Source organism: Mixophyes fleayi, chromosome 5 (assembly GCF_038048845.1).
Source record: "Mixophyes fleayi isolate aMixFle1 chromosome 5, aMixFle1.hap1, whole genome shotgun sequence".
Classification (NCBI taxonomy): domain Eukaryota; kingdom Metazoa; phylum Chordata; class Amphibia; order Anura; family Limnodynastidae; genus Mixophyes; species Mixophyes fleayi.
In genome coordinates this window covers 8,506,608-8,534,458 of record NC_134406.1, presented here as the reverse complement: position 1 = coordinate 8,534,458, position 27,851 = coordinate 8,506,608, and the positions used below count along the sequence as shown (strand labels likewise).

Genomic DNA, 27,851 nt, shown 5'->3' with positions numbered 1-27,851 from the left:
GAGATATTACCTCAGAAGAGGAACTCCAAATCTACCACACGATCTTTGACTTCATCTTTATGGTACGCATTTTATTACATCTTCCCATATTACTATCAATACTACACATTGGAGCGCCATACTTGTTTATCTATCCGCAGTTACTACATCTCTCCGGATTAACCATCTGGACCCAAGTGATTCAAGGCTGCCGCTCTTAAACGAGCTATGTGTTTTTATCGGGACTGATTGTGTCTTTTTTGGTAAATCTTTTCACCAGTCATTTATATTGGTGGTTACGTTGTGGTTATTAGCGCTGTTTTTATATCTGTTGTATGTTAAATAAATATATATATATATATATATATATTGTGGAGCAGTGGTCGAAGTGGAAATTTAGAAGGGGTGGAATGAAAAATATCAATGAGCGGAATCTGGTAGTTTTACAATAAAGGCGGTAGGAGAAGTGACGGTATGGCGTACCACCAAACACCAGCCCACTTCCACCACTGTTGTAGAGGCAAACTAGCCACATGCCTCCAGCAAAAAAAGGTTCAAGGCTGGGGAGGGTTGAACTTTGGCTAAGATCATGTGTAGTTATGAACCAAGAGAGCAAGTCAGGGGCACTCCCATAACGGACAGACATACCTTGGTCTTCTGGCCAGAAGGACTTCAACGTGAAAGCCCAGGAGATAGCAAGCCGGGGGTGCTTGAAATCACTTGGGGAGTGGTGACCCTCACTTCAAAGTAAGGCACTGGGCACGAATCCCAGTTTCTAGCTACAGTCGCTTCCTTTTCCCTGGGCAAGAACATTTTTATAATTCTAGTCGAAAGACTGGGGCGGTCCTTGCACGGTCACTATTTAATTTGTTTTTACACCTGTGTGCCATTTGCACTTATTTTTATGTGTTTATTTATTCATGGACTGGCGTGTACGGCAGTCCTTATGGATCCCATTTCCCAATGATCTAGAGGAAGTGGTGTGGTCCTAGGTCCTCCCTTCAAGGGGGCGACAGAAAATTTGGAATCTCCGGCAGAGCCCAGGGCAAGAGGGACTTCCCTAGCCATGTGGCCAAGGGAGTTTTGAAGACCCTTGTTCCCTATGGGATCTTATGGTTCTAGGAGTCAGGGACAGACAGGTCCTTTTTTTTGAGAGGAGACTGAAGACCGCACCACAGTGTTTTTATGCCCTTTTTTGGAGCACTTGGGTAACTGAAATCACTGTCCCAGCCTTTCAAATAAAAAAGAAAATTTGAGGAAGGGAGTGCATGAGTACGTTGTATGAATGATTAATTATTTTGGTCATGTCTACTCACATTGACGAGATTGTTAGTACACAGCAACAAATCACAGCAGTTCACTTGGATATGGCAAAACTATGGAGAAAGTTTCTTTCTTCGAAAATAATATTTTTAAAAAACACTTTTGTAGAACTTGGGAAACTTATTATTAACATGAAAATAAGCGTTGTTTTCATCAGTGTGTTTTCTGTCAAACTTAAAAGAACATTAATTTGAAGGAAGAAATATAAACCGTAGCTACCATAATAAAAAATGTATTACAGACTTAAAAGACATATTGCTATATTTGAGTGTAAATGTATATTTGTTTTGTTTTAATTAAAAACGCTGCCAACTTGATAGATCTCTTGTCTCTTGGAGGCTTGCCATAAACAGAACATTTACAGCTTTATTTTAAAAAGCAGAAAAGATTCTTGTCCTTACTTTTGTCTCACACATCCCAAAATACAAGAAAAGGTCAAGGCAATCAGCAATTACAGCAGCAGGGTAAATGTCCTCAAAAGTGCCAGATGTCTCCACATATATATATTAATAAAGCTGTCAGCATTCACATTTAAATGGGAATTGGATGTAAACTTTTAAAAACTGTGCACATTTTAACAATATACCAGGATATTAAAGGGGCATACAAAATACACTGTTTATATTTTTTCATAGGTCTGTCACTTCTACAAAAAATAAAAAAAATAAACTAGCATTGTTATGTCTGTTCTTTTTCTTCTACTTTCTGCTACTAGTAAAAATGGGACTTAGCGCCAATGTTAACGGCCATGTCAGTAAAATAAAAGTGAGGCAACAAGCATAGTCTGTTTATTAAACGATGGTTGTTACACCTTACTGGACTATCTCCTAATACTTGAAATATGCCTTCTGCCCTAAATTGCTTGCTGAAAACTCAGAAATGCACTGTTGCTGCAATCTGACAGAAAGGTGGTGAATAGCAAATGTCCCTTTGCAACATCTGTGACAATGGAAATGAGTGCAGTGCAAAGCTTGTTTCCATGGCTACAGATGTTACTAATTAATGTCAGTTATTCACAACCTACATGTCAAATGTCAGCCACAGTGTGTTTACTGAGTTATCAATAGGTGATTTCAGGAAGTGCTATTTCAAGTAGGATTTATTTCACCAAGTTGTAGTAATCATAAGAATTTTAATTAGGCAAAAAATAAGTTTAGTGGATTTATCCATAGACAGTTATATGACATCAAGTCATCGCAGCATTGCAGGAGCCTAAAAGGCTGTTTTCTTTTAGAAGAACAATACTAGCAGACTCCAAAATCTAGGACTATGTATAGAAAATAAATAACAGCTATTAACTTTTTAGATATTTGCATAAAAATTAATTATACCAAATTTTGATAAGTCTCCCTCTAACCTACTTGTAGATTAGGAATCTTTGCCTCTTGCCAACAGGTAGAATTTTATATACTTTAATGACCACATCACTACAGTAGTTCCTATAGCATTATATTGCTTTATCAACAAATAACTTTCTTAATAGCTCCATACTCTTACCTGTGATTATGTTCATATAATTAGAGCAATTTCTCAAAAAATACCTTAAAAATTGACTCCCAGTTACTTTTCCTAGTTATAAGTACACTAAATGTGTGACTCGCTAAAGGCTGATATAGATCTAGAGCACCAGAATATACAGGCAATTTACTTTGTAAATAGTATTTTTTAGTTTTATGGGCCGGAGTCATTAAGCAGAGCAAAAAAATGAGTAACTTTGCATCTCAGAAACTACATGTTGCATTGGAGGGGAGGTAAATTTATAATGTGGGGAAAGACTTATAGCTGGGGTAGGGTATTTCCTAAATCAACTTTAAATTTCAGTGTAAAAGTAAAGTTATCAAGTATTTGTGTGCTTCATGACAAAGAAGTCAGTAATTTCTTTATGTGCAAAATAAAAAACAATTCTCACCCTTGCATTGTAACATGGTTTGAGCAGGAGCAAATTTACTCCCTTTTCTTGCCTTGCTCTTCTTAATGACTCAGGCCCAACATGTACAATAAATGCTGACTTAAAGAGCACTTACACAGCTATCTCAGGGCTGCTCCATTATTCCTGAGTATGTAGCCTGAAGAGCAGAGAGCCTCTTTAATGTTAAATAGATATGAACCACCCCAATTCCCCTAATACCCAGTGATTTATAGTTACAGCTTTGCTCATGAATGCTTCAGCTCAGTCACTGGTTCTTAGTGATGTAACTGGTAGGTTGTATTCTCATGCATGTAGGCATTCCCCCATTACAGTAGGTCTAAGTAGTCTAATAATTCTGTGTAGACCAATGCTCACCATTAACCGTTATCTGCCCGGTGGTTCTAGGTACGCCAACTAAAGTCACGGGATACAGGCCGGACTCTGCAGGAAGTGATAGAGCAGCCGGGAGAGATTCAAACTCCACGCCGCTCGTCAGGAGTCCCTGGAACGACAAAATATTACATTTTTATAAGACTTTCAATTGATTTTGGTATATTCAGTATAATAAATGTTAATGTTGTGATCACACAAGCTGACGGAGCTTCTCAATGCACTTGGAGGCACTTAAAAATCTTGGCCGGGAACTCTACAGTTTTGAAGTTGCGGCAGTAGAATGTTGAATACTTCCAGCATAGCAACTCCTAGTACTAAGAAGTTAATGGGATCTTCATCCGGAACTGGCAGTGATGGGTGCTGCCATGCAGGAAATAGAGACACACTGGTGACACATCACTCATCCAATCAGAGCCTTTTTTAATTTACATATGCAAATTAGAACCAAGTCTCCAGTCACCCATGGTGCTGAACAGAAAGTAAGGGGAGTTAGAGAAGTCTATGGTGCCCAGGAAAGGAAATTAGCAGAAACCAGCCATGGTATAGTAACAAGAAAAAGCTATTTTAATCTAAATAATACTTCAATAGAATAAAGAAAACATGCAAAACACTATGGATTACTGAATATAAACTGTGAAACTACATCTGTCTACTACTGTCCAGAAACTAAAATGTTTGCAGTTATCTCGTAGGGTTGTAATTGATAAGCATTTTGCAAACAAGTTTATATTTATGGATAGTCTACAAACCCCTGCAGTAAAAGCAGTGGGAAAAATAAATATTTAGGTAAATGTCTGTATTACTGAACATCTAAAGCTCCACAAATGTGTGAAATGAAATACCGAAAAAAACAATGTGTCCTCAAGTTTTGCTCCAACCCTAAAGTCCTCATCTTACCTAATTTTGGATACTAAATAAAGTACAACAGTTATAGAATCCTATCCCACATACCTTTTAATTTGGCTTCATAAGGACTCAAATATAATATATAACGATAATAATATAACGAAAAAAGTAAGTAATAAGTTATAGATTTTGGATAATAAGGGCAGCACAGTGGCCTAGTGGTAAGCACTTCTGCCTCACAGCACTGGGCTCATGAGTTCGATTCCCGACCATGGCCTTATCTGTGTGGAGTTTGTATGTTCTCCCTGTGTTTGCGTGGGTTTCCTCCGGGTGCTCCGGTTTCCTCCCACAATCCAAAAACATACTGCTAGGTTAATTGGCTGCTATCAAAATTTGACCCTAGTCTCTGTCTGTCTGTCTCCCTGTCTGTCTATCTCCCTCTTTGTCTGTCTGTGTGTGTGTGTCTATATTAGGGAATTTAGACTGTAAGCTCCAATGGGGCAGGGACAGCTTGATGACAAACGCTAGTATCAGTGCTGTTTAACTGTCAGAAACTCCCAATCTGATATTTAAATACAATGAGAAATTATGTTTCTGTAACACAAGATCTACTCAGCTGACAACCACTGCATGCAGCGTTTTCAAAGCTGTAGCGCTCTAAGCATTCATGTGATGGGAAACAGCGTTTTCTGAAAATTTTAATATTATAATGTTATAAAAAGGTGACATTCAAAATCTCATAAATTACATTAGTTTTAAAGATTGGCATGCCCCATGCAAAGTGTTGCCCGCTGTTCAAAGCTGTGGAATCTGTCCTTATTAACACCCGACTTCTAACTTTAACTGAAGCATAAATGCAAACAGTGTATCAAACCGTAGACAACTACTGGCAATATAAAATGGTTAAATATATCACATAATCACAATCTCTCTATCTCAGGATGGACGATGCTCCAGTTATTAATAGATCATTACTTCTTACAATCGGAACTTGGCTCTTTCCATGGAAACAATCTGTTTTAGCACAATAACCTTTTCTGGCTCAAACACTAAGTAACAGCACACTACAAACAATATACTTTCTTCTGTAACTTCAGGAGAGACTCAAAAATGGATAGATTATCCCCAAGAAAAGAAGCTGGTGCTTGCACAAGTTAAATGTAATGTTACACTAAGATCGAACACCCATCAGAAATGACACACCGGGGGTTGGTACAAATACAAATGTACAGACTTCGTTTTTTTTTTTTCAATTTCTTTATTTTTACACTTTGTTCAATAAGCAGCAATGCAGAACATTTTCCTGTGTATATAACAGTATAATGTAAAAGTGGTTCCTCAATATATCCTGTTGAGAGGATTAGACACAATAAAGTGGGTTTTGCAATAAGGTTGTAAAGGATAAGGGGATAGGAGACAGACAAGGAGATAAAGAAGAGGGAGAGGTGGGGGGGTGTGTAAAGGAAAGGCTAACAATGGAGGGGGGAGCTGAAAATCCATGGTTACATGTTGCCTGAAACAAGATGTCAGACGCCATCCCCGTGCCTCCCAGCTGGCCGGGGACGGACGTCTTCCTTCTCCCATACGCTCCGTTGCTAGGTAACGGAAACGCCACTTCCGATTCCCTGTCAGCGGTCAGCGTGCCTGACCGCCACCCCCGCTGTCCACCAATAATCTTCCTTGTCTCCCTATTTAAAGATGGCTCTGACAACTTTAGGGTGCCAGAGCAAATAGTTATCTAGTCTCCAGCATTCCATGTTCCTGTATATCCAGTTTGATTTCCTGTGTACCGACCCGGCTCCCATTGACCTTGTTTTGGATTACCCTTCTGCCTTATACCACACTCTCTGGATTGACCCTTGGCTTGTTAACTACTCTTTGGCTCCTGATTCTCTACCTTGTATGCCCGCACGTTGCCAGACCACAGCCTGTACGACTACGATTCTCATCACTGCCTCGCGGATAGCTTCCTGGGAGGGCCGCGACCTGCACGTCGCTTGCCATGAAATCCAAACTTCCTTGCGGGGGTCCCTGGTGAAAACCGGCGGTGAGTTAGACTCCGCGCCTTCTTGTGTTGCAGTGTGAATATCCACAGGTAGCTGTATTCTCAAAGTGACACAAGGGAGCCATGAAGTCTGTACCATGGGGTTTATGCCTCGTGAAATTTGGGAAGGGTGTCGTTAAGGATGGCAGTGATGTACTCCAAGAACGAAATGTGCCATGCAATGATGCTCAATGGGTGATAGTTGCTGGAGTCTTTAGTACATGTATGGGAATAAATAAAACTTTGAATCTGTAGATACACAAAGTGCAGAGATGTTGGAAGGCCATGTCTCGCAGACAGAGGAGCAAATGTGGGAGGGCCAAATTCACCCATTATGTGGAGAAACAAATCTATTTTTCTGGGTTTCCAGGGTACAAACATGGAATCTACATTACCTGGAGGGAACTGTGGATGTCTCCATATTTGGGCCAGTTGAAAGGGATATGGAGCCAACCTAAAGAGAGTGTTTACAGAACTTCATATCGAGAGAGTAAATCGGATCGCGGGACACTCATAAGCCGAGGCAGGTTTGTGGATCCGGGACAACCAAAGTAGATAGTGCACCGTGGCCTCCAGGGACATAGTGTTCTCACTATCCACCCACTATATGCCAAGAATTCACATGGTGCAATTGGGTGGCATAGTAATATTTAGAGAGAAGAGGGAGACCAAGTCCCCCTTCGTCAGCGGGTTTCGCTAGGGTGGAGTGCTTGAGACCTGGCTTCTTGACGCCCCATATAAATTTGCCACACGCCATCAGCAGAACCCTCAGGATGTAAGGGGAAACCCAGACATGGAACAAGTACAACAAACATGACAAGATGTTCATCTTTACTACATTAATCCGACCTGTCCAGGAAATAAACAAAAATTGCCCTTTAGGTAGTTCCCAATATATTTGGTCAACAAGGTGGGAGTAGTTAAAATGGTACAGGTCAGAGTAGTTTCTTGTGATCGCCACGCCTAGCTAGTGAAAAACCTGAGGGCGCCATTGGAATTTAAAAGACTCCTCCAGATGCTGCTGTGTTTGGCGGAGATAAAAAAAAAGCCATGGCCTTGGATTTGGTATCTTATAACCCGGACAGTTGTCCATATGGTGCAAATTCGGACAGAAGGTTAAGAAGAGATATCCGGGGGTTGGACAGCGTCAAAAGCACATCATACGCAAACAAAGTTATTTTTTAGTGAATTGGTCTCAGTGGGATTCCTGAGATGTTTTCATTGTTTCGGACTGCAGCAGCTAATGGTTCAATGCAAAGTGCAAATAGCAATGGCAAGATAGGGCAGCCCTGTCGGGTGCCATTACGGAGGTGAATCAGGGACCTGGCCAGTCGTCACGACCCTGGAGGTGCGGTTAGCGTATAGCGTCCAAATGGGTGTAAGGAATTTACTCTTAAAACCAAAAGCGTGAAGGGCTAAAAACAGGAAGGGCCAAGAGACCCTATCAAACGCCTTCTTTGCATCCAACGCTAAAACTGCTTGAAAAATGTTCTAACTGTAGTTTGCATCATCATCAACATTTATTTATATAGCACCAGCAAATTCCGTAGCGCTTTACAATTGGGGATAAACACAGTAATAAACAAACTGGGTAAAACAGAGAAAGAGGTGACAAGGCCCTGCTCGCAAGCTTACAATCTATGGGATTTGTATATAAATATTAAAAAATGAATTTCTTAGAATTCATTATTGTCCAGTTGAAAATTAGATAATTTGCGTACATTTCATTGACTGTTCTGCATACATTTTATTAACTGTAATAAAGGGCATTTTACACAGAACATAGATAAGATTACATTTTCTGCAGGTCTCTGGTTGTGAAAACTATCTTTAACTTATGTTGGGAACGAGGGTGAATGTATCGATGTATAAAAGCACATCACCCTGGTATCAAATCATTTGCCTGTTTATATTTTACCCGTCCCACTAGAACTGGTTATTAAAACAACTTATCATGTTAGAGAGGAGAGAGATTATTCGCACTAATTAAGCAACAAAACAGCCACTTGTGTTTGACAAGCGGCGAGAGGAGAGCGGGTGAAATGAGGATTCAGTGAGCGAGATCTGGCAATCGTTCAGGAGCTTGTCACTGCCAGTCTCTGCAGCGAGATGTATAGAAACACAGTGCCAGGGATGTTAACAGCAATAGGACTGCTAATGTCAGCTGCATGATGAGAAACTGCTACAAGGATGGAACTATTTGGGAGATTAAAGAACATGTTCTTTTCAAATAACTTTTTATCTTTAAAAAAAAAAAAAACCTCAATCCACAATTAAATCAGCAGCAACATGGTGAAACTTTGGAATCAAATGAATCCCTGACTAGTGAAGCAGAATAAAAACCAAAAGTAAAAAAAAAATTAAAAGTTAAAGGCTGAAAACTGACACCAAAAACACAATAAATAAAGCAGGACAGTGTGTTATTAGCACAGAGAATTAAATACTTTACCTTATTACTGGTAATAGACAGACATGTTTATTGGAAGCATCACAGATTTTGTTACATTTGTACATCCACGCTGACATAAATACATTTATCAGAACATGAATAATGGTCTGTTCAAACATATGAAAGATTATTTCAAACATCTCAAATAAACAGAGCAGCAAAATGGCTTGAAATAGTTTGTGTGGCAAAAGCCTAAACACACTGCTGAATGTTACTGTGACACAAGAGAAGGTTGAGTTACACCAAAACCAGATTAATACACAAAGCACCTAGCCAACATGATATTCCACCCACGTGTGCTAAAGGAACTTAGTCATACCTGTAAACATTTTTCATATCCTCTCTTTAGTGAATTAATAGGTGCTGTTTGTTTTTAATGGAAATCCATTTTTGGTGCACTTTGTTTTTAGTCTGTTAGCGAGGCAGCTTTTTGTCAAAGTAGCAAGTTTAGTTGTCATTTGAGAGACGTGATTCTACGATTTAAGTTGCATTATTCTCTCCTGGTATTATTTTTCCAGGCAGTATTTACGCTGATTAATTTGCCATGGATTATGCGTTTGCGAGCCACCCATATACAAGTGACAGTTCAAATTAGAGGGGGCATATGTGAAATATCTAAGATGATAGATGTAGCCGCATGATCTGACAATGAAATGGAAGTGATCCACGACTGTGCTTAATTTTCTCATTAGACGTGGGATTTCCTGTAGATGGGCCATGGGAAGCTAGTCGTTGGGCTTGCTAGCCCCTTTCTGAGAATGGAGATGTAAATTGAGAGCACTGGTTATAGATGGTGCTTGCTTAAGTATCATCTATGACAATAAAACCCCAAATGTTGGCTGACATTGAAGCACACTAGACAGAGTTCAGCAAGATCATGTCTATTCAGTTTGGCACTCAAGCCACAAAGATTCTCCCAGATATTTAGCACAGCGTCCTAATTTGGGCCCGACACAGCTCAAAAAGCTGATACTGCCATCACTGGACTAATGGCTTGGGCTCCTGTGAATGAATCAACCAATCCACAAAGTGCATTTCTGCAGAGGTGTGATGAGCGGGTAATCACTCTCCTCTGCTAAAATAGGACCTCCCTCCTAACCGGCTGCAGGTGTGAATATATATTATTCAGCTCAGCAACACAAAGACTTTAATACATTTATGTCAAGTAGTGGCTTCACTTGCTCTTTCAGAGCTTCAAGTATCTGATTCAAGCTGTGAACAACTCAGGGCACGACAAGCAGTCACACACTGAACGTCATTATATTACAAATGTGCTCACTACTCATCATCACCATCATCACCATTTATTTATATAGCGCCACTGATTCCGCAGCGCTGTACAGAGAACTCACTCACATCAGTCCCTGCCCCATTGGAGCTTACAGTCTAAATTCCATAACATACACACACAGACAGACAGAGAGGGAAAGAGACTAGGATAAATTTTTGATAGCAGCCAATTAACCTACCAGTATGTTTTTGGAGTGTGGGAGGAAACCGGAGTACCCGGAGGAAACCCACGCAAACACGGGGAGAACATACAAACTCCACACAGATAAGGCCAAGGTCAGGAATTGAACTCATGACCCCAGTGCTGTGAGGCAGAAGTGCTAACCACTGAGCCAACGTACTGCCCAGTACAGTGCACTACTCTCAGTACAGTAGTCTGTGTTTTCTGTGGGATGGACAGAAGTACAGCATCAGAGCAGGGGTTATACCCCCATCACACACAGCAGTGACAGTGTGCTTAAAAGAGCACAGAAAAAAATACATGCGGAGCAAAATGCAAAAAAAGATAGTTGTCGTTTCTTCTTATATGTCTTTTTTACCTGACTGATGACAGCAACTGCAGAACATTTTGCACTGCCGGACATTAAACAGTTAAACAGTAAAGGAAGATAAAAAACTTTCCTTCCCTCTGGCAATTAATGCCACAATTGGCACAAGAGAACCAAAATAGCTAGGAAAGGACTCTGGAGACATTGTCACAACAGCCCACCGCCAGCTCCCTGGTCACAGTGACCCTCTTATCTTGTTCTTCCATGCTTGCTATGTGCACTGGCAGGAAAAATGCTTACATATGTTGTAACGAGGAATTACATCTATTACAGGCCTATTAATGCTCATGACGTCTGTGTTCTGAAACCCTACACAGCGCCCTGGGGCGTATGATCGTCAGCCATAACACAACCTTGCTGCAGCTAATCCACTTTACCCAGCATTATTTTAACTTTGTTATAAATTCTAGGAAGCGAGGAGGTCACTGGGGGATTCTGGAGACACAGGACAATAGAGACTCAATGATCCTCCTTAATGTCAGCTCACCCGTCCTCCACACACAAAGCCACACACGGAGCAGGGACGTCTCTGGTGGGTGCTTGTTCTGCACTTATCATTAAAAGCATAAAAGCTGACAACCATATTCATCAGGAGGCCTCAGAGCTTGAAATTAACCTGCCCGATATAGAGGCTGTCCTTTGCTGTCTTTCGTCAATCTATTAGCCAGCTTCCCCAGTTCCACTTACTAAGGACATCTGTGAAAAATGTGCACCTTGAACATGTCCTGGGAACAAAAGCGGACAGCGCCTTTAAAGATTTAACCCCTTTGTACATAAAATGGAAATGCAATAAATATGCAGCAAATAAAAGCATCCAATCAGCTTGGTATTCACCAGTGGAGAGTGAACTGCAATCGAATCTGGTGGAGTGGAAGAAAGAGTAACCGTCTCTGCCAACCACAGCTACTCAGTCCAGAGTTTTACACAGAGAAGACCCTCTTGTCCCAGAAGCTTCTAATCGTAACCCCCTGCGAACACCTACATCTCCACTCCATAGTCATACCAGAGATGCTAAGGCTCATACAGTGCAAACTGCCCACACAAATGCTCTATTGTGATATTATAAACTCTGCATGGACTTGCAGTTGATTAAGGCGTCTGAGGGGGGTGTGCAAAAGGTTGCGCTGCCTGATGGGAGGATTTGGGTGGATTGGGGAGTTCCTTGTGGAGAGTGTACAAGTATAATTACTTTGCACCAGCATGCAAAAAAGAGAGTTTATTTTGGGAGAGAAGAATAGTTAAATGAGGTAAGGGTTGGAGAATGAGGAGCATTTAAGGAGGGGGATCCCTGGCACACCTACGTTTCCCATCAACAAGAATGAGGTCTTTGAGGTCAGTACTTGTCCTTTACTGTCAAAAAGGCGCGTTTTGCACTTTACACTTCTGCAGAAAACACATTTCTAGGCCCAATGTAATAAAAACCTTCAAACACACAAACGTGACACCTGTAATAAGGACAGTCCTGCTGTGCCTCATGATTAATTGAAGGCATAAGTAAGAATCCAATGAGCAGCATCACACGAGCAGAATCTTAGATGAAAAACTGGGACAAATTTAAACCAATAAAGGGGATGGTCCTAAATAGTAACATCATCCTCATCATCATTTATTTATATAGCGCCAACATTTTTCGTAGCGCTTTACAATTGGGGACAAACACAGTAAACTAATAAACAAACTGGGTAAAACAGACAAAGAGGTGAGAAGGCTGCTCGCAGGCTTACAATCTATGGGACAATGGGAGTTTCATACATTTTGGAACTTCTTTATGTGTCCTGGGTGAAAGCTGTTCCATCTCAGATATGCTGGGTGGCCTGTAGGTTTATGGTAGACTGTTGTTTGTATAGTATTGTTTTTATTGTATAGGGCAGGGTTCCCCAAACCCAGTCCTCAGGGCTCCCTAACAGTGCAGGTTTTCCGGATCACATGTGACATAATTAGGACCACCTGTGGATCTGTTACAATGTGTCAGTCAGTAATGAATACACCTGTGCTCCAGCAAGGAGATATAGAAAACCTGCACTGTTGGGGAGCCCTGAGGACTGGGGTTGGGAAACCCTGGTATAGGGTCATGTCCAGGAAATGTATCTGAGATCGTGAGTAGTTAAGAGTGAGTCTAATGGTTGGGTGAAATTTGTAGAAGTTTTCATGGAAAGTCAGCAGTTCATCTTCAGAGCCCGTCCAGATTAGTAGCAAATCATCAATATACGGAAGTATGCTAGAGGTTTCACATAAAGAAGTCCATCATTTACAGCCAAGCTCTGAGATATATTCTAATTTGTTCAGACAGTGAAGACAGAAAACAACACCTGCTATCACTGAGGAATACATTCCTACAACAAGGACACCATCCAATAGTTATAGATTAACAGATCCACAGAGCCACAAGGATCCCAATGAGTAGCCTCCTGGATTACAAACAGAAGGAGGTTAACAGCAGGGTGCCCCTAGTGGTCACTTACAATCCCCACATGAACATCTTGGGGTAAACTGCTGCTGACCTTCAACCCATATTTCAGACAATAGACTGAAGGAAATATTCCCAACTGTACCTCTCCTTTCATACAAACAGCCTCCAACTTAAGAAACCTCCTCGTTAGAAGTGCCCTCTCATCACCATCAGAGACTGGCACCTTCCTTTGCAAAAACAAAAAATGCAAAACCTGCGCCCATGTCCTACCAACAAGCACAGTCCACATACCCAACACACAAACGTATTTAACATCACATAGATACGCATTATAATAGATGGGAATGTTATATATAAATACTTATAGTAAGATGCCATGTAAGAGTCACTTATTAACATTCACACTCGACCCATCCAACCACACAGCGCTGGTAACAAGATTGGAAACAGGATCAGGGTGTAATTTCAGTTCAGCCCTATGGGACACACAATCACATCTCTTCCAGAGTGATTTTCTACCATTAAGTCATCTTCCAGTCGCATTTCCCAGCATGCCTTCCTGCTGAGTGGGTGCTGCCATGATGTTGTTACATAATGCAAAGTCTCCCCAGGAACTCAGGACTCTACGTACGTTTGTGTTTCTTTATGTAAAGGCAAAGAATGAGCAATCCATTTATCGTGGTCACGCGTGTTACTGGACGCTTAATTATACATTTTGAAACAATTGTTTAATTCTGGGTTTTGTTCCACTATTTGTCTAAAGTTGCTAGAGCTTAATATTCAAAGAGGATCCAAATTACATAATTCTATAGTTAGTAAGATTAAAAAAAAGACACAGGTCTGTTAAGTTCAACCGCAACAAAACCCCCCCGTGTGACAGTTGCCAAATCAGTTTATTGGAGGCAAAATGGGGTCCTTCCTGACCCCCAAAAATCATATAAATTATCTGGGCTCATCCTCTAAAGCTACAGGTTTATAGCAAATGAGGCATCTTATCCCTTTGTAGATTATGTTTTTAATTCTGTATTTGCCATAACCCCCTCATGTGTTAAGGCATTCTGCAAATAAATATCACACAGAAGATAATTTTGGTGTTAATAGATTAAAATTTTGCTTTATTTGTCGAGATTTACAAAGACCTATTTTACCACAATAATATCTCCAGCTACCGGTTATTGTCCTGGGTGTTTCTGCAGCTGTTATTTCCTCATCTCTAAACAGTTAAGTGTCATTTTTAAAGCCACAAGCTCTCCGTGTCTACAACGGCCCTTTTTTGAAGAAAGCATTGTGTCTCACCATATCTCACAATATACATTTATGTATATTGTGAGATGTTAACAGTCATTTGTCTGTCTTCTAAAACGTACTTTCTGACATTTTACAATACAAAAAAAAGACATCTTACGCAACTGCAATATGCATGGCCCATAAATAGTATAAAAACACAGTAATCATTACTCAGGTCAGAATTTACATTTTTTATTATAATGGAAATACGCAAAATAAAAATAAATCTTTAAATCTTCAAAAACCAAAATACAATAAAATACAACAAAAGCAGTTTAGAAATAAAAAACAAGCAGACATTCCATAATAAATAAAATACTTGTCGCAAAACCAGAAAACCCTGGGGGTTTTTTGGGGTCTAGGTCTAGATTCCTATGCATATGCTTGTCATTGTGCAACAAGCACACCAAAACGCTACCTGATTATTGCTCCGAAGAGCTTTCTAACCTATCTCAATTGAGCTAATAAACGTACCTTACCGGGAAATGATTTCCTCTTCCTTTTTTAATCTCATGCCAATCTGGCAAAGTTTCCTTTCCATAGTGCATAGACAAATATCCCGCTGGTGCACTAGATGGTTGGTCTTTACTATATTACCCATAACTATCTTTATACACTTATTTCGCACAGGACACTCACACAATGAAAAATGTATTTAGTTTTTTTTAACAAGAGGGAACAATCCATTAAACTGAGATGTCACACAACTCTCAAATTCATGTTTCCTAGGGGGGAGGGAGCAATTATGGTAGGATTTGGGGATTCCTTTGTGTGGATTTTAGAGACATACGGTACAAAAATGATGCACTGTAATACCCATCACATAGGGTTTACACTCTTCTCTGCTTTCATATTCACACTTTATCTAAGAAGTGAGAATAATGAAAATGCTCCATTCACTCTTCACACACTCCAAGCGTAAGGAGAAAATTTACAGTGAAAGTTGGAGCATTTCTCAATGCAAAAACTATTTTGTCCCTGTCTTCATAGGGAGAAATTAAAAATTAGACAAATGACTTTGATATAGTAGGCAGGTATCCCTGTCAAGCGAGAGATTACGGCCTTGAATTCCCCAGAACCTGGACTTTGCAGTCACTCATACAATATACATTTATAATGTTATGTGTATCCTAAACATAAATAGGATGTAGTCAGAATGCATAATATGAAACGGTCTGGTCATTCAGGACTTACAACAGGTGCAGTTAGCTGTGGAAAACAAGTTGGCTTAAGATGATTGTAATGTATTGATTGTCCTCTCTGTTACATCCCTCTGCATCCCCCTTTCTGGCATCAAATAATTGCCATGTAAATATTGCACAGAACATCATTTAGGAGTTAACTAATCAAAATGTTGCTTTTATTATCACCATTACTGAGAGATGTGCACATACATCAATATATCAGTAAATAAATGTTTCCTCCCCTTATACCCAGAAAGTTTATTTTATGCCATATAACTGAAGAAACAAACAATTCATATTACGTAATACACATTACTAAGAAAAACAGCAAATTCATGTAGAGAGTTAATAAATATAAGAAATAGTTGTCTATCAATGAATAAACTTAGCTCCCTTAGCTCACATGGGTGGATGCCATCAGTGCCACATGTTTGTTTATGTCATGGCTATAGGTACAGGTAGATATGAGCATTTAATAAATTGGATGGAACAAATTTGTGTTATATAAAGCTGCTGTTATACATATTGTATTCATGTTTCTATTCTACTATTTTGATTGTCTATATATTGATCTAGCTCTTGTAGGTTGAAATGCTCTATGCTCTGATAGATTGGTTGAGGCCATTTCAGTCATGTACACACACACAAAAAAACTATGCCAATTGTGTATGTGTGCGGAAAAATGGTGACTTACCATGGTCTCTACTCTGAGTTCAAAGGGCATTGGATTGTAAACCATCAGCTGAACTTCACACACATCTCCTTGTACCCACTGGAAATCTGCATGAGACAAAACAGAATAATAATGGAGAGAGATCACAATTAAGTTTACACTGTACTATATGCAAACCTATTTCTATGCCTATTTTATCACCTGCCCATTTACAGCAGTATTTAACTTTAATTTGCATAGTGATATAAAAAACTTTACTTTATTATAAGAATACTAAACAATACTGCATTACCATGTATAACCAAGAGGTGGCGGTAGATCTGACGCACTGCTCTGGCATTAATGTTATATCAATGAAATGAAACCATTAATTTTATAAAGGCATTATAATTTCTAACAGTATTAATATAATATCTAAAATTAATAAAAGCTTAAGTTTCTAATTTAATACCAAAAATGGACAGCTCCAAGTCGAACACATTAATTATATTTCATTCACTGATCATTATTATAACCATGTTAGAGACAGAAGCACAGACCATTACATAGCTTAATCTGAGCAGGCTACCATTATAAGGTCAACCGTGATCGCATCCTCAGTAGAAGATGCCGCTTGTGCACATTCTAGAAAAGTTGGGGGGGGGGGGAGGGAGGGGGAGTCAACTGTTTGGCCATCTTTTTGTCGAACAGACAAGAAGATTTCCTCCATTGACCCCATCCTGAATTGTGGAATGGGGGAGGTGTAGTTGACTTGCTTTTAGGAGTAGCCAAAACCAGTGTCCTCTTGGTACCAAATTCCCTAGTATTTCTGATAAGATGTTAATAATGTCTTTGCAAAAACCACTAGGTCTGGGCATTCCAATCAAATATAGATGGGCTGGCAATCGCCTTGTTGTATCTCAAACAAAGATTTGGGAGGGTGACATATTTTGTGTTGTATTTCCAATCCTTGGGGCTGCAGGAGCAGGAATACACCAATTAAACGACCCGCTTTTCCAGGCCCTAGCATAGGATGTGGGAGAGGTCAGAGCCGTTCATCAGAATTTTGTATATTGATGAGATAGTGCGCTCAAGGCAGCTGTAGAGAGGAAGAAAGTCTGGTCTCTCGCCAGCAAATGGGGAGATGCTAGACAGTGTCTAATTTGTCAATAAATCCATATTTCGCTGCCTGTGAGGGACAGCACAACTCTGGGAACGGGCAGTTCCAACAGTTCAGTTTGAGACCAGTGTTTGAGGTCTAAGTGTGCCCAGCCAGGGTAGAAGTGTGAATTATGCTGGATGGGTGTAAGAGGGGATGCTTGTGTGGTTACTCTCAATAATGCTTTCAACATTGTAATGTAGGGGATATTGTAGAGTGATACACCCACGGGAGTGTGTGGACACAGAGAACTATGATCCTAGATAGTGTTCTTCACTGTCTATCCAGGGCTTTCTCCCAGCAGATCAAGTCTAATCCTAGCACCTCATTGAAGAAGTGGTTGCAGCAGGTGTAAGATTCTCGGAAGTATGCTCACTAGGACACTTCTGAACAATGACATTCGGAATTTGTCAGTCGCTCCCTTAGTAACAGGTCACAATTAATGGGTAACACAGTTTTCTTGTTACATGCTGCATTTTCCAAGCTGAAGCACTTGTACTTATGGTGGTTTCTGACTGCTTCTAAATGGTCCATTTTACCAGCTGGAAAGTGTAGTGTAGTGCTCAAATGCACCCATGAGAAAACAAATATTTAGGTATATATTACATGTCATACAAATATTAATGCTAAACATGAACTAGAAATGTAAAATGACAACACAGGGTAGATTGTCTATGTCCTACGAAAGCTCCCATATAATGTGTGTGTTCTACCATACACTGTGCAGGGGCCGTCCCCCCTTTGCACTCAGAAACAATGTGTTGGTACCTTTAATGAGCCGTATGATTTTATTACACACTATATATCTCGCAGTACTGTTTAATAACAGGTCCTGGAGGCGCCCAGCGCAGGAACATAACTGATGGCGCCTAACAAATCATGCACTATGTGTCAGCTCGCTCTCCGAGCCATTACACAACCCTCCATCCATACGACTCCTACACCAAAAACCTTGTTTATCTTTACTGCTCCATAAACGGGTTTCTGTTTAGGATTCCTCTGTCGTAACGCTGCCCTCTTCAATGACTTACTGAGTGATACAGATCACCATTTACAGTGGTTACAATGAGGATCCTGTTCTACACCCTATATCATCATCTATCCACAACCACAGGACTACACAGCTACATAGATTTATTTTATTTTAGAAGTAACACTTTAGAACATTTAAAAGGTAGAAAAAAAACATTGCTAAAGATATACAGACAATAGTGTGTAATGCAAAAAAGAGTACAACTTTTTCTATGTATTACAAGGTGGGTTTAGGACAGAGTGGCCCAGGGGCTGCATGCGGCCCTCCAAGCTGTCACCTGCGGCCCCCAACTCCTTTCTCAGATTTGTTTATTACAGCTTGTAACATAGAGAGTGTCTCTTACAGAGAGTGTCTCTTTTATTGATGAAATGAATTGTTTTTACTTATTACTCAGATTAAGGGTAATGTGTGGCTCTTTTGAAATTAGAGGGCACTGATTTGCTAGGTAGCAGGCCCTCCCTAAGGACTGCAGTAGGCTGGTGTTTTAAACTTCTATAAACAAAAAGCCTCTGAGCTATACAAGAGCCACGTTCTATACACACCTGTCAAGCAGCTTTCATGTATAATACAAACCTCCAAATGATTGGCATTGTCCACTGTGACCCACCAACACTAGAGGAGTAGTTACTAAAAAGGGGGCATTGTAGTAATGGGAATGACCATCTAAAAGAATGGATACATTTTTAAGCAAATTTGAAAGCTATTTTGTATCTGCAAACATTTTCAGATTGGCTTTGTCAAATGCTTCGTATAATTGATTCTATCCATAGCAGTTACCTGGTAAATATCTGTCTACTTTGGAACTATGGAACACTCTAACAGTGCTCCCAGTGGATGAGATATTGGGGGTGTTAGGTCCTAGTACCTTTACTATGTCTATCTGCTCCATATTTAACAGAGTTTTGATGGTCTCTCTGGAGGAGGAAGCCACAGTTTTGATTGTGAAATTTGAAGAACAACAGAAAATAATTTAAATGGAAGAAATGGAGTGTGTGCGAATATCCGACTAATACGTTTTATTATTTATTATTGTTTTATTTATATAGTGCAAAATTCATCAGTGCTGAGCAGAGAATATGTAGTCATGCACATAAGTCTGTTGGACCTTACAGTCTACAATCCTAAAACCTACCAGTATGCTTTAGAGTGTGGGGAAAAAAACAGAGCACCCGGAGGAAACACATGTAAATACGGGGAGAATATACAAACTCCACACAGATAGCATCATGGTCAGAATCGAACCCATGACCAAAACAATGGTAGAACATAGAAACTAGGGCTCTGTCCGGAATCGAACCCATGACCCCAGCGCTGCTAGGCAGCAATGCTAACCGCTGTTGCACAGTTCTGCCCAATTTGCCTTGAACCTCAACTCTGCCACATCAGTTGAAGATACATGGTCCAACATGGCGGCTGTAAAGATACCCCCTTCAGCATAAGCTAATGATGTGTCATACTGCTACTGCCAGCCTGGTAAAGCCACCACCGGCCTATTAAATCTATGAACAGAGAGTAGTGTCACCGTGCTGCCTCCTGGCTGAGTTTCATAAATGTGACGTTACATTGGATAAAACATTTCAGGGACAGAGGAAATCATCTGGACATAACGGGACTGATTCAGGACCAAGTGCATCTTGCACACAAGTTGTGTTTTTTTTTTAAAAAAAGCATGTAACTAAAGCGTAGTTCCATTCATATTAAAATCAAAGCGTATTTCAAGATGCGTATTGATTTGAATCTGATTATAAGTAAGTAGCTCTGCCTAAAGGTTACTCTGCGTATGTATACAATCAGATGGCAGTATACGCACAAGTATACGTGCAATATAAGGTCACATCAGAACACATGGGAAAAAAAAATTATATTATAAAAAAATAAACAACTCTTAACAGTATAATCATTAATACATGAATTGTAAAAAAAAAAAAACAACTTTATTTTTTACACTAAATGCATAAATAAAGATGCTTTCAATGTGTACTATCGTATACCTGCCAACTTTCTAAAGTTGGCTTCCGGGAGCCTGCCGGGGGAGGTGAGCGTGATAGGGGGTGGGGCTCCAAAATGTGCGTAATTTTGAACCCGCCCCCATGCCAAACGCCGCGATTCCCTGTGAATCGCGGCGTTTTGGACCTAATTCTGCGGGAGATTGCCACACTCTCCCGGGAGTCCATGAGACTCACGCGAAATGCGGGAGTCTCCCGGACGTTCCAGGAGAGCTGGCAAGTATGTACTATACATACAATGCGTTTATATAGCTTATTATCCTTGCATACACGTGTTCTGTGTTACCTTGAGACATGCACTTGTGTGGTTTATAAAAAAAGACTATGCCTTGCCAGTCATCGATATCAGTCGGCACTTACATCTATCCTGTTATGGTGCAAATGATACGGCTGAAACCTGACGTACTTACAAGAAACCCAGGACTTGAACTGCCCGCATCTGCATTGGCATCGGGACACCCTTACCGTACGGTATTCCAACCCTGTCCCATCCCGCCCCTAAAGTTGTAGGCTGTCGTGTCATTTGCTTTCGTACATAAATTGCATTTGATTGCATTCGTTGGCATAAGGACAGTTATGATGCATGCGCAGAGCTATAACAAGCAAGATACATTACAATACGTACAAACATGAATCAGGCCCAATATATCTAATACCATGGCGGTATCCATAAGATTAGTACATTGGCAGCAACAGGTAAATATGGATGGGTACAAGAATGTAATGTATGCAGATTGTCAGGAACCAAACATGTCAATACTATGGGCAAAAAGTTTAAAGAAGAACTTAAAATCAGTAATAAAGGGGGTGACAGATGCCTATTGCACCCAACATAACAGGGTGTCTAGCAGCATATTCATATAAATATGAGCACTAGACATGCATTTGCAGGGAATATAGTCACTAAATGGATAGTATATACTCTGAAATCTCACATGGGGAGAAAACTCCTCTGACTTTTGTCAAACAGCCAACACCTGCTGAATTTAGGAGTTCTCTCCCCATGTGAGATTTCAGGATATATACTATTCATTTAGTAAATATATTCCCAACAAATGCTTGTCTAGTGCTCACATTTATATGAGTTTATTATTAAATTTGTAGATGATTTCTAATAAACTTATAATAGTTTTGTTTTACAGCTAGGAGTCTATGGTGTGCTTTTTTTCTTCCATATTCATCTTACTATATCATTTATTTGTCAATTATTTATTAAATAAAAAAAATCTCTTTTCCTATATGCTACTTGATGCTACTTTTGTTTCATTTTGTAAAGTCTCTAACATTATTACTCTAAACAGTGGTGACCAATATGATCTTCCAGGGGACAGGTGGCAGCTGGCACCCAAAGACACCATATTACATCTGCAGAAAATATTTAAATTGATAATTCCCAATTGCAACAGAGGCCCTTGTAATCGTAACTTAGCAGCGTTATTGTAACTCTAATTCCCCATCCAATCATGAATTACAAGCTGTGTAACTGCAACTTGCCCTGGAGGTCATCAGCGAGTGGAGGAACCAGTCTCTATCACCAGGTCCACATGAATGCCATGGACGAAGCTCTGAATTAGCAGCTGGTCTAGCGCTTAGCAGAGTTAGAAAATACGTGATTATATCAACCTCCTATAAAAATGATCATCGCTGGCTGTGTAACCACAATCCTGTACAATGTCAGTATGGTTAAGTCGTTCTGGATGCCACCACTAATTATTAATTTATACATTAGACGGACGACAGGAGCGTGACGGACTGATGACTAAAGGCCACTGAAACAAATTCAATTATTGATCTCTGGGTTACGTTAGAGGAACAGAGAACAGAAATACACAAGTGCACTCCCTGAGAACGAGGTCGTATCCGGCTGCCGGGGGGCTCTGAACATTGCACTCAGCTCTCTGAGGTCCATTTAACACTCAATTCCTCATGTTATTCATAAAAGAAGTAAAACGTTGGACAAGAGGCCGGTGAAACGTTTTCTCTTTCAGGTGCAAATTAATTCTCAGAAAACAGCCCAGGTTATCAAACACAGCAGTAAAGGAAGTAAACTCTGGAGGACTATAATTCCAGGCCGACCGCAGTATGAGGACAGTGTGCTGAGCATGTCGGACTTTATTACAAAGTCTATTTTCTAGCAACGTATTTTTACCATCCTGAGAGCAGCCAAGAGGGCTATAAAGTTTATATTTAATGGCTCTGAAAATATCGCTAACAAATAATTTACTCCATGGATGAAAGGTGATATAGCAACATGCAACGGTGACACTACAGCAGAAAGATACAAAAACAATATAAAGAGTATATTGTGCACAACTGATAATGTCTTAATTACAGAAAAGCCTCGTGACTCATGCCTCAGTGGTGCCTCTGGTTCATAGAGAATTACAAGGCTGTATTCCGCAGACAACATGACTAATATAAGAATATGGGGCTGACATCAGACATACATACAACCAGGTCATAAGCACAAGAAAAGTTTGTTAACGTTTGTTTTGATAGCGAAAAACACCTTCACTACTGGACTTTATACAACACAACAGGTATAATATTCCTTCTGGCGTACGAATGAAAGATGCAAAAAAAAAATGTACTGCTTATAATATAGGTGCAATCAATGCAGAAAGCACCTATCCGCATTAGAGGCGAATTCACAATTAGCCAATCAGAACTGGCTAGTTCAGGCCCGGCCAACCAATGGCTCTCCAGGTGCTGTGAAACTACAAGATCCAACATGCTCTGCCAGCCAATAGCCAGATAATAGCTGGCAAAGCATGCTGGGATTTGTAGCTTCACAATGACTGGGGAGCCACAGGTTGGCCGTGCCTGAACTAGTGTGTGTCTGCACCTTCTGACGGGTGTATATACATTTCTGTGCTGATCTGCCTCAGCCGCAATTGTGTAAACACTCCCTTACTGTACTCGGCCTAAGTTAGACCGCCCATTGCCTCCCTCATTACGCATCTCCGGTCTTAATGAGGCGCAAGTGTTAACACAAGTATTGTGTGCACAGCTCTGAGTATGCTTCTCTTTGTGGGCATGCTCAGCGCAAACCTTTGTCATTGACGGGCGTTAGTCCAACTTGGCATTAAGCCCCTGGGCATACCAGTGATGGGCGATCGATACACCAATCTGTAATAAGATATCAGCACCTTGTTGATGTGCACATGTGACAATAAAGCAGGCAGGAGTTGAGGGCCGCAGCTGATGCCTCAGAGGGCCAATTGTCGCCCATCTCTGGTGTACACAGCACAAACGTGCAGCAATCACAGTAAGAGAACGTTAGCGTTCATCAATCCAGTGCATTTTATTTTCATTAAACCGAATGATCACTTGGTTGCTATGGGTGACAACACATTTGTACTATCTGCACCAATTTCCTACAGAGTGTCAGACACTTACCCACAGTGCAGCCATGTTGTGGGATAAACCTATATTCCTGATAAATCAGCCTAGTGTTTCACAAGGAACCAGTCACATCACTGAGCAATATTCACGCACCAAAAGCTAAACTGAATTGTGAGTTCAGAGAACAGTGTTACACAAAGCCAGTACTAACTCACACTCAATGTAAATGAAGCTGGAACAGATCATTTCTTCATGTTGCGAGATGTGATTTCATATTGCATCACACAAGCAGTACTGTATGTAAGAGACAGTACAGCCACTGTATGACATTCGTATATATGAGTAGCACGGAGCTGAGTGATATACATGAATATATATTCCCAGCATGCTCTCTGTCACGCCTCTGCTGCAGGCTGCTATATAAGGAGGGAGGTGACAACACAGTAAAGAGTGATTTTCAGTCTGTATAAGATCCCATCAGGACACTGTCCTAACGAAGTAGGGGGAGCTTCATCCAATTGTGATCCTTGACTCACAATTATCCTTTGTTCCCCAGATCAACTCTATATCTAAAATCATGTTACATACATCTAAAGAACATTTCCAGAATGAGCACATATCTCACACAAGACACTGCAAAAACTCTAATTTATGCACTCATCATCTCCCGCATTGACTATTGCAATTCCCTTCTTACTGGTCTTCCCAAAATAAGACCCTTACCCCTACAATCTATTTTGCACGCAGCAGCTACATTGATTTTCCTTGCAAATCGTTCTTCCTCTGCTGAGCCACTCTGTCAGTCTCTACATTGGCTGCCTGTATTTCAACGAATCCAATCTAAAATACTTCTACTAACATATAAGGCCGTCAACAAAATTGCACCAACCTTCAAGCGTTCTCTGAAACCCCACCTCTTTAGACAAGCTTATAATATTCCTCAACCGGCATCTTAATCTCCCTAGGTTACCCTATTACCACCCTCTACACAGCTAACACAAGACAACAACCCTCTGACCAACATTGTCGTGTGAATGATCACACAGCCCACTCAATACTTTTTACCATTGCATTCTAGCTGAACAAATATGCAATATGATGTAGCATGTGCCCTTGTGTATGAAATCCCCATTGTCCCATAGATTGTAAGCTTGCGGACAGGGCCCTCTAACCTCTCTGTCTGTACGTATTACCCAGTATTGTTTTACTAATGTTTGTTCCCAACTGTAAAACGCTTCGGAATTTACTGGCACTATATAAATAAATGTTTATGATGATGTTGATGGAAGGAAATATTTAACATTTTACCAGAGCTGCAGTGGACCATCAAAGTCACACTGAACATTTTAGTTGTAGGGTTTAGTGCCCCTTTAAAATAAGTAAAAAAAAAGTTTTAAAAATCATTTCAAATAACTTTCCTTCTCTGCAGTTTTAAATATGTCAATTTTAAGGTTTGTCCTCAACACATTTGACCAGCGTTACTAGTGTCCCTGATAATTATGCTGAACCAATGTCTGGCCATGTACAAGTTTGAATGAGCATCTCGCGATTGCTGGGGGAAGCGCCCCCTAGTGTGACCCAGCACCTCTCACCTGCACACTGGCCTTTCCATACCATTTAAAACGCTCATTCAATACAGACTAGGATATTACACCTTATTGGCCTGATACAAAGTTGGCTGCAAAATGGGCGTAATATCATACTTGTAAACTCTCCCTGAAATAGGGGTGATCTCCCTCACTCCCTGAAGAGTCTGGCATTCTCCCTGATACTGAGCCAGTACAAGACGTGGTTGGCTTCACCATCTGTGGCATGATGACACAGTTCAGACATTGTGTCCTATGTCCATGTATTGATGCCTATGGAGGTGGCCATTTTCATGAAGACCAAGATTTAATCAAAGACTGACAGGTAAGACAACATGACTTCAGTAATGGAGACAGAAATGTAAAAGACACTTCAGTCTCTAGAGAATCATTAGCTGCTTTTCTTTAACGTATAGTTGCCTACTCTCCCGGAATGTCCGGGAGACTCCCGCATTTCTGGGAGACCTCCTAGTAGGCATTTAAAAAAAAAATCTTAATAAGACCTTTTAATAGATGGTGTCAAATTGCTCCCCCAAAATAAACTTTAAGAACATTTTACTTCACTTTTGTATGATATTATCCAGTAATAGACTGAGCACAAAACAGACTCTATACAGTCACAAATCAGTAAACAACATTGAACATCAATACACGGGGGAAAACCAAGACACAAACCAACCAAATCCTAAGCAGGAACCTCTCCAAACTGTGAATGGTAACAACGTACAAAGCACATTTAAGACTTCAAACTGTCTCTGTCTTTTGCTGATTCTGTGATATTACAGACACATTTTTACATTAATATCATTTTAACTGTAAATTGAGTATCTTGAATTAGAGCGACTCACAAAAGACGATATGAACGAAGACCAAACACTGGATCCATTCTGACTGACGAGTGTGACTGCGACAATCACTAGCGGCTTTTATGCTGAAGGGTGTATCTGACCCAAACCATGTTTACTATTTTTCAGACAATCTCATTGGCGACCGGTGTGCGGCACATCTTTTCTGAACGCTGGTTAGCGTTGGTGCCAAGGTATTAGCCAGTTCCATGATAACATAACCGTAACATAACCATTTTACGTCCTATGGCTGCCATATTGGTGCAGCACGGTGGCTAAGTGGTTAGCACTTCTGCCTTACAGCACTGGGGTTATGAGTTCAATTCCCGAACATGGCCTTATCTGTTAGGAGTTTGCATGTTCTCCCCGTGTTTGTGTGTGTTTCCTTCAGGTGCTCCGGTTTCTTCCCACATTCCAAAAACATACTGGTAGGTTAATTGGTTGATAACAAATTGACCTTAGCCTGTGTGTCTGTGTCTGTGTGTGTGTGTGTGTGTGTGTGTGTGTTAGGGAATTTAGACTATAAGCCCCAATGGTGCAGGGACTGATGTGAGTGAGTTCTCTGTACAGCGCTGCGGAATTAGTGGCGCTATATAAATAAATGATAATAATAATAATAATAATAATAATAATAATAATAATACTGTGGTGTAGAAGTACATGGAGCTCAGAGGCATTGGCTGATAACCACACACACTCATGGTCATCAACAGACTCACAATCCAATCCTAATAAGGACTCAATCACTGGGACACACCTGCAACACCAGTTCTTCCGGAGCCTTAATATAGTGTCTAAAATCTACTAGTAAATCTGTAAAACTTCCTGCCCAAAATGTTCCTTAAAAAATGGTTCTGTCTAAAAAGTTAAAGGCGCGATCCGTTATTCTCACAGAATTTATTTTAACCTTCTGATTGACCTCCAGACACTTCATCTATCACTCAAGCGAAACATATACATTATTTTATAATGTCCTGATACTGCGCTAATTGGAGCATCTTTCAATTTATATCAAACAGGGTGACATCCATCAAAGGAATGAAAACGTCAAAAGTGTAGAAGAGAAATAGACGATTAGCTTCTGAAATCTGGATATTTCCGGAGCATGTTGAGGACACTATAAAGTATCTTGTTGCATTAATGTCAGCCCTGGGCCTCTATGGCCTGAGACAGGCCTAATAGTCTTCTTACTTAGCACATATGAATAAATATCACATACATGCATTATAAATTGCAAAGCCCATACAGACCAAAGCTGGAAGTAGAACGACCAGCTTTACAGATGGAGATAGGCTCCCAACAGAGGGTGAAAAAAGGGGTTACCCCGACTCGTTACTAAGATACTTGCATTTTTAGAAGGAGTATAAATCAGGAATAAACATCATACAAAGCAACGTACAGGAAATTTACAAATATCATTTTGAGATAATGAAAGAAGTCACAGCAATTTAAGGAAAGGAGACAACTAAATTTGTTTGGGAAGATAAGAGGGTGAGTGAAGGAAAGAAAGATGAGGGATTTATAGGAAAAAAACCGATGGATAAAATACAAAGAGAACGAGAA

The 27,851-nt window shown here is 40.3% G+C and overlaps 1 protein-coding gene across 3 annotated transcripts in view; it reads right to left on the bottom strand.

The window, feature by feature from the left end:
* TRAPPC9 (trafficking protein particle complex subunit 9) overlaps positions 1-27,851 on the bottom strand; it is a 456,795-nt gene that overhangs the window by 360,440 nt on the left and 68,504 nt on the right. For all 3 annotated transcript variants that reach the window (XM_075211675.1, XM_075211674.1, XM_075211676.1), the window contains exons 12-13: positions 16,357-16,442; positions 3,587-3,713 (exon numbers count right to left, since the gene is read on the bottom strand). In XM_075211675.1, the coding sequence (XP_075067776.1) occupies positions 3,587-3,713; positions 16,357-16,442 (213 nt within the window). The remainder of the gene's footprint in view (positions 1-3,586; positions 3,714-16,356; positions 16,443-27,851) is intronic.